The following is a 14,620-nucleotide window of genomic DNA, read 5'->3' as shown; positions in this document are numbered from 1 at the left end:
TAAAATAGTGGATTTGGAAGCAAAGGATTTAAATAAGTTTTTTTTTCCAGTTATGTTGATTTATAGGAGCCCCGGTGGCGACGTGTGTTAAAGCACTGAGCTGCTGAACTTGCAGACCGAAAGGTTGCAGGTTCAAATCCCGGGAGCGGAGTGAGCGCCCGCTGTTAGCTCCAGCTTCTGCCAACCCAGCAGTTCGAAAACATGCTAATGTGAGGAGATCAATAGGTACCGCTCCAGCGGGAAGGTAACGGCACTCCATGCAGTCATGCCGGCCACATGACCTTGGAGGTGTCTATGGACAATGCCGGCTCTTCGGCTTAGAAATGGAGATGAGCACCAACCCCCAGAGTCAGACATGGCTGGACTTAACGTCAGGGGAAACCTTTACGTTTTACATTGATTTATATTGTCTAAATTATATCTACTCTAAAAGAAATTAGTCACTGATTGTGAAACCTTTTGTAATTGCATGGTGACATTTTGGTTTGTTCTCTGTCCAAAGAAATAGACTGAACTGATTTCAAAGAATTGCTGATAACTGTTCTTTCATCAACAGTTTAAATAATAATCCCAATAAAGAGAATGTGTACAGTAGTGACTTGTTAGAGCTTCAGGGTGTTTTAGTGAAGTCTGTGGCCTTTTGTTTCAGATCCTAGTGAAATTGTGCAGCTTTGTGTCCCCGGCAGAAGAGCTTGCCCAGAAAGATGATCTTCAGCTTCTTTTCAGTGCAATAACCTCATGGTGCCCTCCCTATAACCTGCCTTGGAGGAAGAGTGCGGGGGAAGTACTAATGACCATATCACGTCATGGCCTTAGTGTCAATGTAGTGAAATACATTCACGGTTTGTATACCTTTAATGACAGTAATTGAATATTTTGTGTACCAATTCTGTATTTCTGTAAAAAATACTAGTTATCTGATTCAGAGTCCTGTATTAGGAAATATTGTTTAGCTTTTTACTATTTATAATTGGTAGCTTGCTAACTTGAAACTTGTCAAAAACATAATCAAGGGATCATACAATAGCCTAAACTGTATCAGAAAACCCAACATGAAATGTGAAAAATTTTGCTCTATTAGAAGGACATTAAAATATTTATATCTTATTTATTTATTTACGGTATTTATATTCCGCCCTTCTCACACTGAAGGACTCAGTAATAGTAATGTATATATACATGGCAAACATTCAGTGCCATTAAACATACAACATACAGACAGAGACAAAGACATAGAGGCAATTTTACATTTTCCAGCTTCTGGCTTCCTGAGGGTATGCTCTATTCTGGCCACAGGGGGAGCTGCTGCTTCATCTTCCACTGTGACACTGAGTCCTTGATGGAGTACTTCCTCATTCTTCCATGAGCTGATGGACGATTTTTATGGTGTCGTAAATTAGTTAAATTAGCTTCCCCGCATAAGCGGTACCTAAATTTCCTACTTGATAGATGCAACTATCTTTCGGGTTGTTTAGGTCAATAACAAGCTAGGCTATTCTAATGGTCAGGCACTCAATCTGACCCCGGCTGGTTCAAACTCATGACCTCTCGGCCAGTAGTAATTTATTGCAGCTGGCTACTAATTGGCTGCACCACCATTTATAATCATTTCACTTCCATTTATGGTAACTTAAAGATATTTAAACATATTATAAGAGGGAAAATAATTTTATTAATGGTTCCATAGTTGTTTAGCTTAACATTAACTGCTACAGTATTCATAAAACACACAAACATTAAAATGGCTGTAATAGTTTTGGAAATAATATTTATCACTGTAATGAGAATATAAAGTAAAATAATAATTTCATTAATAATTTAAAATGCAACAGTACTGCTGACCATTGTGCCCTACTGTTACCTCTGTGTTTCAGCGGTAGTAGACATACACTTGTTTGAGAATCTCTGGTGTAACGTATTTTCATTTCATAAAAGTTTTAAAGGTGAACTCAAATTTTGAAATCCTAATTCTCTTCTAAAGCGGGAGTATTGTTTTTCTGTAACATAGAAACATGACACTTTTGAGTAACATTAATGGATTCAGTAATGATCACTGATCACATTGGCCTTCTTTTCAGTTTTCCAAATTTAGTCTTTAATTATTCTTACAGACTCACAAAATCATATTAAAACAGCATAATTTGACAAAATTATCTTAAAGGTCAAATTTGATTTATTCTAGGACGTTCTGGTACTTGTAAAATGGTTTTGATTATAAAGATTCAATCCAAAGTTACTGTTTTTCTTCTGTTTTCCTGCTCTTCCCCTTCCTGCTTCCCCACCCCCTTTCTTTTCTTTTTTCTTTTCTTTTCGTATAGTTCAATCCTCTATTGGTCTAGAAACAACAGTACTAGATTTATTTTTGAGTAAAATAGATTATGATAGGTTAGTTTCTAGACAAAACACTTTCGGCCTCCATTATGTTTATGTAAACTATGTTGGTATATAGGATATTGGTATACAAGAAACAAGAGGGTGCTTTGAATATTTCATTTTTCAACAAACGTTATATAACTTTTTAAAACTTTTGTATTCAATTGGTGCGAGACTACAACTAGAGTATAGAGGTAGATGACTTGTCCTTACTAGTGGTGTGCATTTATATGAAATCGCTGTTCGTTTTGTTTAGTTTCATTCATTTTATATCAGTTTTGTATTTGTCTCCATTTCCAAAAACAGGGCGCCTATATGAATAGATTTTCTGTCTCGCTTACGAAAAAAGACAAAATTTTCAGACCATTGGTACTATTGTTATTAATATTAAAATTATTATTAACACCCATTGGTACACATCAGCTGTCGTGGGGAAGCAGGCCTCTCTCAGAGTCAGCTTAGGGTCCCAGAGTAACTATTGTTATTAATATTATTATTATTAACATCCATTAGCACACATCAGCTGTCATGGGGAAACAGACCTCTCTCGGACCCAGCTTAGGGTCCCAGAGTAACTATTTCTATTAATATTATTATTATTATTAACACCCATTGGTACACATCAGCTGTCATGGGGAAGCAGCCCTCAGTCAGGACCTGCTTATTGTTATGTGGCCCAAAATGAAAGGAAAACGAAAGCAAGCACGTCACTGTGCAGCTTTCTCTTTCGTATTGCCTTTTGTTTCGTCTGAAAATGGCATTTTGTGTTTCATGCATCTGGATGGACGGAACTAAACGAATAGACAAATGAAACAGATGAAACAAATACCGTGCACATCACTAGGCCAAACACAATGAAATTCATGGTTGTAATGAGAACAGGATTTCTATCCTTTAGCACAATATATATGTTTTATGTACTTTACATTGGTCTTGTCCATGTCTGGAGGTCAGGTTTACTCAGATTTCTGGGAATTTTAGAGAAGCATATATGGGAAAATATGCTTTATTTAAAAAATATTATAGAATTTTTTCTAAATCACTTTTTTAAAAATCTTTTTTCCCCTTCACTTTCTATAAACAAACATTGTTCTCACTCTTTCGTTGTATTTAATTTTTATATATACCAATAAAAATTTAATTAAAAAAATTATGGAAGAAATTACTGTTTGAAACCTACACTGTACATTTTGAAAAGCAGCAGGTGAACTACTGGCGCAGTGAAGGGAGAAATTGCACATCTGCCCCATATGAAGTATTTTTATAATATCTAAACAGATGTCCAAGTTCCTATTTTGCATATTTTCTGAACTTGGAAACCTGGAAAGGGTACCATATATAGATAAAGGTAAAGGTTTTCCCCTGACATTAAGTCTAGTTGTGTCCGACTCTGGTGGTTGGTGCTCATCTTCATTTATAAGCCAAAGAGCTGGCGTTGGCCATAGACGTCTCCAAGGTAAAGTGGCCGGCATAACTGCATGGAGCGCTATTACCTTACTGCCAGAATGGTACCTATTGATCTATGCACATTTGCATGTTTTTGAACTGCTAGGTTGGCAGAAACTAGGGCTGACAGCGGGAGCTCACCCTGTTCCCTCAGATTCGAGTTGCCGATCTTTCGGTCAGCAAGTTCAGCAGCTCAGCGGTTTATACTCATGTGTAATTAAAGGGCAGGTTTTGTGGCTGAAATGATGGTTTTTTATATAATCTGTGGTTGAGGGTCATTCCATGGAGAGGGGAAAAGAGCTATGCTGTTTCAGGTATCCAGTTGCCTCTGGACAACACCATCATATTCCCACCAAAGCATTCAGAAAGGACAGAAGCAGTGCCATAGGGGAGAAAGTAGAGGGGGTAGGTGCTTCTATTAGGGGCAAAGATCTTGTTTTTGGAGATACTTCCCTTTTTGATATGAGTATTAAGGCCCAGTAGACACATTGACCCATAGATAAGTTGACCCACTTTTTGGGGTGTTGTTTTTGACTAAACTTTCAAGGCTTGTATGTGAGCATATAGAGTAAATGTCTCAAATAATCAGCTTTTCTTTTCTTATAGTTATTAAACCCAATTACTGTATTTCATGTATTTACTATAAAATAATTATGAGAAACTTACATGAGATGTTTTTTGTAAAGTGTGTGATGCAACCTTTGAATAGTCATATGCTTGTATTAATTGGTCCGTAATGATATTTAGTGAAATTAACTGTGCTTTAAATAAAAATTTAAAAATATGTTTTTTTAAAAAAAAATCTTTACAGAAAAAGAATGCCTGTCAACATGTATTCAGAACATGCAGCAATCCGATGACCTTTCTCCCTTAGAAATAGTTGAGATGTTTGCTGGTCTTTCTTGCTTCCTCAAAGATTCCAGTGATGTCTCTCAAACACTTTTAGATGATTTTAGGATATGGCAAGGATATAACTTCCTCTTTGATCTCTTACTCAGGTATGTTAGTCACATTTTCATTTTTATCTTTTTAAGTGGCTTTATAGTTTCTCTTTGCAAGGTCTGTTTTTGTATAATTTTATCATTTATTTCGAAGCACAGCTAAAACTTGAACCTAATAACTTAAAATGCAGGGGGACTATATGCAAAGTTATATTACATTTCAGTTTAAGATTCTGAATTTCATTGCTCAGGAATGAAGATTAGCACTAGTTTTACTAAATCAATTCATGTGATGTTTAGGGTATTGGCATTCTATTGCATATATTACCTTACACATGTTCTGCTTTATATAGTGGGTCTTTGACAGATTTCCATTAGATTACTAATGAAATAGAATGAAAGTCATTTTCTTAACAATGTGCTATGTGAAGAAGTACTTATTTTTTTCTGTCTAAAATCACCCAGCATTCAGCTTTGTGGAACAACCCTAGACTCCAGTATTATCAAAGAGGAAGAAGATTTTATTTCTATCTACTTTTCTGTCCCTCCCAGAATTTTGCAGATTTCTTCCAAGTTCTTTCTTTCTTACTCATTTCTAAACCTAAAGACCCCAAAATGTTGTAAAATTTTCTTATAGTTTCAGGATTCCTCATAGATTGAAGTTTCAGTTTTGGGTTTCAGTGCCACCAATACATTGATGATATCAAAATAGTACCTCTCCTTTTTCATCTAATTCCAAGTCATCTGTTTCAGCACCAAATTAGTGCCTTATCTCACTAATGAACTGGATGATAGCGAAGAAATTGAAGTTTAATTTAGACAATAAAGAGGTGCTTTTGGTCAGTTGGAAGCCATATCAGGGAATAGGGATGCAGCCTGCTGGATGGGTTTACATTCCCCATGAAATTTCAGGTTAGCAGTTTGATCATGCTCCTGAAGCCAGTCTTAAGCAGTCCTTGCTTTTAAATGACTTTAATGTTTTAAATAGGACAGCTTATTTAGTTACTGGTTTTCTTTTTAAACCAGCCCTATTTTATTTTAATCTTAATTGTACAATTCTTTGGGTCCTATGTTGGGGAAAAAATGGGGTATGAATAAAAGAAATAGGACATTGGTTCGAATTCTGTCATTTCCTTGCTTATCAACCCAGCGGGGTCTTTAGCTTGCTTTGATTAAAGATACTTGACGTAACTGCCTTCGGAAAATGATAGTAAGTGGTGGTCTCATGTATTTGTATGGAATCGCTACCCGATTCTGTTCATCCCATTTGTATGGCCCCGTTTCCGGCTGCCACTTCTGAAAACAGGTGCCTATACAAATGAGCCTTTCCACCCAAGATCTGAAAAAAGCGAAGATTATCAGACCTTGGGCAGCAAAGTGCCAGAGCTTGCCAGGGCATTTGGGCCTTGCCAGCCAGGGCCTACATTCGAGCAGGCCCAGCGCTCTGCCGTAGGCCATGCGAACCAGGCCTGCGAGCATCAAACTCTCAGCTGTAGGCTCTTCCAGCCAGGGCCTACAGCCAGCGCGCCAAAAGTAAACCAACCAAATTGCTACCATTCCCCCCTTTTTCCATTTCACTGCTCTTTCCATTCTGGGGGGGGGGGGGGGGGGGACTGTTCTGTGTCATCCAAATGGACGGAATGATACAAATACATGAAAGACAGAAATTAAACGGTATCTGGGCCCAACTCTAGTGAGTGGTTTGCAAAGCTACAAGATTTTTATGGACATCCAGGATTTTCATGTAGTATCACAGCATCAATTCCTTTATTCTGTGAGAATGTTTACATAGTCTAACTGTTATAGTGGGTCAATCTCTTATGGTAGTTTCAGCTGTCAGGCTTTGTTTTTCCTATTTAATTGCTAGCCTTAATCCACTAGCCGGATCAAATAGAGAAGCATTTTCAACTTACATTTTGCATGAGAATAATCTGCTGTTGGTATAAACAGTGACTTGACATTCATTACATTGGAATTGCGTTTGATGTTTAGATGAGATTGTGAGGATTAATACGGAATGTTTTTTCAGGCTTGAGTAATATCTCTAAATTATATTTTTCCAGTTGCCTTTTGACAAGTAGCCTGATGCTTTTTTGATCAGCTGCTGGGTTAAACTAAATGCTAGGAGGTTTTAAGAGTCCTGTATCGAGTCATTGGTTGCATTGGATTGGCTCTTTGGAGGTCAGAATGAATTGTGAGTGTGGGATAATATAAATCCAACACTCAGTTCAGTTTTGAGATTAACGGGGTGTGTTGCATGTTTGGCAGAATCTATCAAATATATTTTATTTTCATTCCTATTGTCCCACCCTTCTAATATTTATGACACTTTGTCATGTAAAGCAGTACATTCAGTAAAAATACAGAATCATAGAATCATAGAATAGTAGAGTTGGAAGAGACCTCATGGGCCATCCAGTCCAACCCCCTGCTAAGAAGCAGGAAATCGCATTCAAAGCACCCCCGACAGATGGCCATCCAGCCTCTGTTTAAAAGCCTCCAAAGAAGGAGCCTCTACCAAGGCCCGGGGGAGAGAGTTCCACTGTCGAACAGCCCTCACAGTGAGGAAGTTCTTCCTGATGTTCAGGTGGAATCTCCTTTCCTGTAGTTTGAAGCCATTGTTCCGTGTCCTAGTCTGCAGGGCCGCAGAAAACAAGCTTGCTCCCTCCTCCCTATGACTTCCCCTCACATATTTGTACATGGCTATCATGTCTCCTCTCAGCCTTCTCTTCTGCAGGCTAAACATGCCCAGCTCTTTAAGCCGCTCCTCATAAGGCTTGTTCTCCAGACCCTTATGAACACACAAAAAATGTGTTTTTAATGAAAAATCAGGTTCTTGGGAAGACACAAGACTATAAAAATGTCCTTATTGGGGGAAGGGAGTGGTGGAACAGAGACCACCAGTGCTTCATGAAACAAGGTATTCCACATAGTGTTAACAGAGCCACTGAAAAGGTAATGTGTTTTGTTACTAGGAGCTGCGACTTCCTTGTTAGGTGAAACTGAAAAGGGGCTGAGCATTTTTTTTTACGGGTGGAACAGATTGGTATGGGTAGAAATGTTTTTTCAGTTGTCCTCAGCCCAAGCCACCTGGAGCTTTTAAAGTATCTGCTAATATTTTTTGCTGATTCTTTCTGAAATTTCTTTCTTCTTGCCTGATGAGATCCTCTATGTCATCATCATCATCATCATTTAATTACTTATTAATTGCCCTCCATCCACGATGCTCTAGGCGATTTACAAGACAAAATTGTAAAGGATAAAAATACATACATACAAATATTGATAAAATTAACATATATTAAAAGCTCTAGTAAAGAGCCAGGTCTTGAGTGCCAGACTAAAAGGCCCTAACTCACGCATGGCTCTCATATAGGGCGGCAAGGCATTCCATAAGGCAGGGGCAGAAATAGAAAAAGCTCTGCGTCTGGTCCTTTCCAAGTGCACTTCTCTAGAACCCGGTACATAAAGTAAGTCTCGTTGGGATGGTCGTTGCGACCTCCGATGATGGGAGAAGGAGAGACGGTCCCTAAGGTACGATGGGCCCTGGCCGTAAAGAGTTTTAAAGGTCAGAACTAGCATCTTATATAGACCACGGTAATCAGTTGGAAGCCAATGCAGATGCTGCAGCACTGGCGTTATATGGCATTTCATGGGTGTTCTTGTGAGTAGCCTGGCTGCCGCATTCTGAACAATACGGAGCTTTCGGGTTGTGGACATCGGAAGGCCAACATACAGGGCGTTGCAATAGTCCAGCCTAGACGTGACCGTGGCATGGATGACTGTTGCCAGAGCCTCATCAGATAGATAGGGTGCCAGTTGCCTCGCTTGTCGTAGGTGGAAAAAGGCCTGTTTGCTGGCAGCAGCAACTTGAGCTTCCATTGTCCAAATGTAATCCTAAAACAGAAAAAAAAGAAGTATGGAATGTCTGCTGCCAACCCTAAATTGCACACTTTTCTCCCCAAATTAATTCAGTGTCAGTGGAAAACTGTTTTCACAATACATCCAAGTGAACAATGGGCGTAGAAACACCATGAAATTATATGAAATACTGAATTTTTCTGAAATTATTTTTATAAAGATGTTTCAGTTTGGGATCTGAAACAATTAATGCCCTTGCATTTGAATTAGTGTTTTTTTTCCTTGTCCTACAGGTTAGAACAAGCAAAAGAGGCAGAATCTAAGGATGCTTTGAAGGACCTGGTTAATCTAATAACCTCATTAGCAACATACGGTGTCAATGAATTAAAACCAGCTGGTGTTACTACAGGGGCACCTTTTCTGTTGCCTGGATTTGCTGTCCCACAGCCTGCTGGCAAAGGTGACACTATATTTTCTTTTTAAAGGGTACATTCTTTAAAAAGCATCCCCCTGGGGGAGAAGAGCATCAAATAAATAAATAAATAAATAAATAAATACATTGTGTGCTATCCCTGCTGTGTTTTGAACAACTGTCTTTTCATTTAAAAACTGTCTGATGTTTCTTTCTTATTGCTACAGGTCACAATGTGAGGAATATCCAAGCCTTCTCTGTCCTACAGAATGCTTTTCTGAAAGCAAAAACCAGCTACCTTGCACAAATTATCCTTGATGCCATCTTAAATATATACATTGCAGACAATGCCAACTATTTCATCCTGGAATCTCAACACACTTTGTCTCAGTTTGCAGAAAAAATTTCCAAACTTCCAGAAGTACAGGCCAAATATTTTGAGATACTTGAATTTGTCATCTTTAGCTTGAATTACATACCTTGCAAAGAACTCATTAGTGTCAGTATCCTCTTAAAATCCAGCACTTCTTATCCTTGTAGCATCATTGCAATGAAGACTCTGCTTAAGTTTACGCGGCATGACTACATTTTCAAGGATGTCTTCAGGGAGGTGGGACTTCTAGAGGTGATGGTGAACCTTTTACATAAATATGCAGCTCTTTTGAAAGATCCTGCCCAGACTCTGAATGATCAAGGTAGGTATTTGTTCCTTCTTTTCAATTCATTTTCTTTGATAGAGCTCAGCACTTTTATTGTACTATGGGAAATGTATCTGCTTATTTCATATACTATTTCAAAGCTGATGTTGCTGTTCCCAAAATATATGCAATTTTATATATGAATTTTAAACATCTTTTCCTGCTAAACCATATATGACGTCTCTATTGCTAAGCATTAATTTTCCTAATAGGTGTACACTGGAACTCACATTTAATATAGGAGTGTCTCTCAGAATTAAAGAGTAGGATGGCAAAAGCAGAAAGGAACATGTTTTTGAATGTTTGTAAGTGGGAAAGATGTTTATAAAATACAAAAAGCATTTTCTTTTATTATAACTTTTTAAACTTTTCTAGGGGACTCAAGAAACAACAGTATATTTGAAGACCAAAAGCAACTTGCTTTACTGGTCATGGAGACCTTGACAGTACTGCTCCAAGGATCAAACACAAATGCAGGTATTTGCCATGTGACAGAGAAATTGATTGGAGCTCTGCCTTTAGTCACTGGTTTTGTTTCTGATCTCTTGAGATGTGGAAAGAACAAACTTTTTTATATTTATGGGGAAGAAGAATTAAAAGCAGAATACTTTAATTTGCTTGATTTGACCATTTCCTTGGTAGCATGTCAGTTGTCGTCAGTTACAGAAGATGAAGTTAGTTCTGACATTACCTTATTATAATAAATCTACTGTTTTAAAATGCATGAATTGACAACTATATATTCTGAAAACTCTTAATTGACTTTGTAATATTTTGTAGATTATAAGCCCTTTCTTTTCCTCCTCCTATTATCCGTGAACTTTAGAGCTGAGAGAAATGGCTGAAGTAATTACATTATTTGAGCAAGGTACTTTGGGATCAAATAAAAAGACAAATACCCACCATCCCCTTTTCCTCCTTATCACTGTAATCTAAAAATAGTTAAGTCATTATTTTAGCTTTTGAATGTTCAGATGTTACTGCTTAGTATGGTATATGCTTGTATTTGATCAGTGTTCCCAGATGAAAGATTTTTCACCAGCCCTGTAGTAGAGCCTGCTTATTTGATAAATGTTTGTACTTGGCATGGCATGTTTGTAGAATTAGATTTTTTCAGTATGAACAGGGATTGTGGATTAGTGAGGCACAACCTTGTTCTTTTCTACGACTGATATGTATGCTCTCTCCTTCACTGTAATACTTTACAGAAGGTTTGTAAGCCTCCTATGGTTTCACCTGTCTGCCTAAACAGTCTTGCCAAATTCTGGTTTAAAAATGGATTGGACCATTAAGTAGAGTGAAACTAGACTCCTCACTTGTAATTGTGTAAGTTGAAATAGAACTAGATAGATAGAAGAGAATTGCTACATAATTTTGATTTTACAGGCTTTTCATTAGAGTTATGACTTCCTGGTGCAAACTGGTTTTACTGATTAATTGGTAAAATTCCAACAGTCTAACAGTTTTTCTGTATAGATGCTTTGTCTTAGTGTATCAAAAGTTGGAGAGCAGATAGAGAGGAGGGTACTTGTATGTCATTTACTACTCTGTTGCTGCTATAAACTAACAGAACATCATTGTTCACAAGAGCAAGTGTGTTGAAAATATAAGTGCTCATACTTTACAAATATTTTGCGTAGGTTAGATAAAGTGTTACAAAATGTAGCTGATGTTAGCTATTATGCAGCAATACTTGCTGCCAGGTCAATTTCAGGAACAGACGTGGGCAGACAGTCTTAATGGCTTAAACGTTGGGAAGCTGACCAGATGTCCAGGGCCAAGCTAGTGAATATAGCATTAAAGGGGGAAAAGCCTTTGGAGAGAATGTGTTGAAAAAGTTACTGGTAGGGGGAAAAGATAAAAAGCATATTCTGCCAGCCACCCAAAAGAAGGAAGTAGACAGGAAATTCTTCTGGAATGAATCTTACTCCTTTTGTGGAGTATCAAAGAGACTAAAGATCCTGTAAGTATCAGTGGAACCAGTCCAGGTTTCAGTCTATGCAGCCCGTGTCCACAAGAGGTTTGGGAACTGTGAAAAAGAGAGTAAAACACCCCCCCAAATTTCCTACTCTGAGGCATTTCCTCTGTTGCAACTTTTCTGAACAGATGACACATTTCCTGCTGAACATTCTGTCTTTTTGCAATTTTCTTTGATACCACTGATGGAAGAAATCTTTATTTCAGTCTTTTCTGAGATTTAATGCTGACTAGTTGATGCTACCTTGAGAACTCACTTTGTCAGAAGTTGTTAAATTTCATAAATGATTGAACTGAAGTCATTTTCCTCTCACCAATATCTTTCTTAAGTCAATCCTGAGCCCTTCCACCTCTATTGGTGTGACTGCTCACCAGAGTCATAGTCAAGTCCTCAGATCCCTACATCTAATCTTTTATAGAAAATACTGTAAAGCCATCTCCTTTCCTTGTCTGTTGCATCACGTGCTCAATGCAGATCTTCACATTGTTCAAAATAAGAATTCTACATTAGGTAATTCCAAGGAACAGTAAAGGTCTATCACTTTGAATAAAAACAGACAATTCTGAATTAGGTGCCTGGTAGATGCAGTTTGTTTTTAACGATGTCCTGTGTTCATTAATTTAATGTCAGAAAATTATGTTGCAGGGGTTGAGCAGAGAAACTTTTGAGTTTTGCCTCTTTCAGTTTTCTCACCAAGACTTCTTGTTATTCCATAAAAATGTGGTGGTGCTTCATCCCTTGGTGTGTAACCACTTTCTCTCTGCGTTCTGCATTTTATGTAGTCTGATCTCCAATTCTGCATGATTGCTGATATTTCTGGGTTGGCAGCTGTTGCAGCTATTTATGCCTAGACCAGTGGTTCCCAGGTGTTTTGAGCTTCAGCTTCCACTATTACGAACAGCTGGTGAGCTTGCTGGGATTTCTGCAAGTTGAAGTCCAAAACAACTGGAGGACTCAAAGATTGGGAACCACTGGCCTAGACCAACTGTGTACACTGTACTAATTTCTTTGTTTTCTTTATAGGTGTCTTCAGGGAATTTGGTGGAGCGAGATGTGTACATAACATTGTAAAATATCCACAATGCAGACAACAAGCACTGATGATAATCCAGCAATTGGTGTTATCATCAAGTGGCGATGATGATATGGGCACTCTCTTAGGATTAATGCATTCAGCTCCACCTACAGAGTTGCAGCTGAAAACTGATATACTAAGGGTAGGTTTGATAACTTAGAATGCATAAGTATTCTTAAAATATCATTTATTTAAAAATGTGAACAAGTAAAACATTCATGTGGAAGGAATACAAACATGAAAATTAAACATTGTAAAAGAAATCCCTCAGACCTTACTTTAAAGTATTATTTCAAACAACATTCATATTTCATTCACATGAGGCAGACTCAGAATTCTCTATGTATAAGATAAATACCTTAATTTGGAATGAGGTGTGTGTATCTGTGTCCTGAATTAATTTTCCATTAAACAATATTCAAAATCCAGTAAGCACAAATATCTTTATTGAACCAATTTGAAAACACAAAGTACATCATGTAAGCTTTCAAAGATTCAGTGGCTTCTTTATCAAAGATATTAAAAATCATGCAGGAGAAGAAAAATAATGATGTCAGTCACAGTGTTATGAATAACTTATCAATAACTTTAAAGCATAGGTTCTTTTTATTCCAATTTTCAGTGTGAGAGGGTATATCAGAACTTTTACAGAACTTTTACACAAAAAACAACATTACACATACAGACATACAGATTCTATGCAACTACATTGGATTCACAAACAACCTACTGTTACATTGACTAAGAAACAAAGGTGGGGGTTACATTTTCACTCAGCATTCACACACATGTTCATGCATTCATCTTCATGCATACATCCAAATATTACCATATCTTTTTCTCCCTATTTGGCAAAGCACCTGCTTAGGCCAGGCCCTGTTTCCCTGCAGCCTGCCAATGCACATAGTCCCAAAACGTCAAAATGCCAAAACTTCAAAACTCCAAAATGCATCCTTTTTTCCTAAGAACAATGCCAAGGATCAGACCCCTGTTTCCATACAACAAAACTGACTTCCTGCAACACATATCATGACTCCAAAATGCACTCCTTCCTTTTCCCTTGAGAAAAGCAGGCCCAAAGTGACCAGACTGCATTTCGTTGCATATCTGCCACTTTCCCATACACCATCTCCACTGAACAGCATCTCTGTTACAATTTCTGGATTGTCATAAAGTCACTTATATTTTGCTGATGTTGTCCCAAAGTTGTAAATGAATGATAAACGTCTTCCATCCTGGAATATCCTGGTTAGATGCCGTTGATTCCTCTTGATTAGTGTTGGCCTTGTGTTGACTTCCTTCTTAACATCCTTAACGTAAAAGAGCCATTGTCTCTGCCCCAAAGGTTCGTCAAGTCAGCAAATGTTGACAGATGTAAACAGATGTAAACATTTCTCTTATCACTGTCAGTTCTTATCACAGTTTACCAGGCAGGTCAACCATTTCAGCTTTCATTAGCAACTTTTAATTACAATTCAGCAAGCAGGCTGTTGTGACTGCGCCTTCGGGGATTATGGTTGATGGGGATGGAATTCGAAGAGGAAGAAAAAACCCTCGTGATGAGGGTTCACTGGAGGAGTTGCGCAGGAAGCGACTTAGAGAGCTATATGGGGGATCTTCTGAGGAAGATTCAGATGGGGAGATGGATGCTGAGGAACAGGTGGTGGCTGGGGAAGCGGGCACTGAATGGGCACAGCCACCGGAGATGTCTGGGGATTTGGGGTCTATGGATACTTCTGAACCTGGGGTTTCTGCAGGAGCTGATCCCAATTGGGATGCTTGGAGAAGGGAGGATGGTTCTTTAAGTGTTCATGGGGCTAAGTGTGGGCAGGATGA

General features: G+C 38.1%; 1 protein-coding gene across 5 annotated transcripts in view; it reads left to right on the top strand.

Moving 5' to 3' along the window:
- Positions 1-14,620, top strand: part of wdfy3 (WD repeat and FYVE domain containing 3) — a 156,980-nt gene that overhangs the window by 58,626 nt on the left and 83,734 nt on the right. For all 5 annotated transcript variants that reach the window (XM_062981749.1, XM_062981746.1, XM_062981748.1 and 2 more), the window contains 6 exons: positions 650-842; positions 4,631-4,817; positions 8,915-9,081; positions 9,261-9,728; positions 10,107-10,208; positions 12,733-12,926. In XM_062981749.1, the coding sequence (XP_062837819.1) occupies positions 650-842; positions 4,631-4,817; positions 8,915-9,081; positions 9,261-9,728; positions 10,107-10,208; positions 12,733-12,926 (1,311 nt within the window). The remainder of the gene's footprint in view (positions 1-649; positions 843-4,630; positions 4,818-8,914; positions 9,082-9,260; positions 9,729-10,106; positions 10,209-12,732; positions 12,927-14,620) is intronic.

This window comes from Anolis carolinensis, chromosome 5 (assembly GCF_035594765.1).
Source record: "Anolis carolinensis isolate JA03-04 chromosome 5, rAnoCar3.1.pri, whole genome shotgun sequence".
NCBI classification, from domain to species: domain Eukaryota; kingdom Metazoa; phylum Chordata; class Lepidosauria; order Squamata; family Dactyloidae; genus Anolis; species Anolis carolinensis.
The sequence above is the reverse complement of the archived record's forward strand: the minus strand, read 5'-3'. Positions and strand labels throughout refer to the sequence as shown.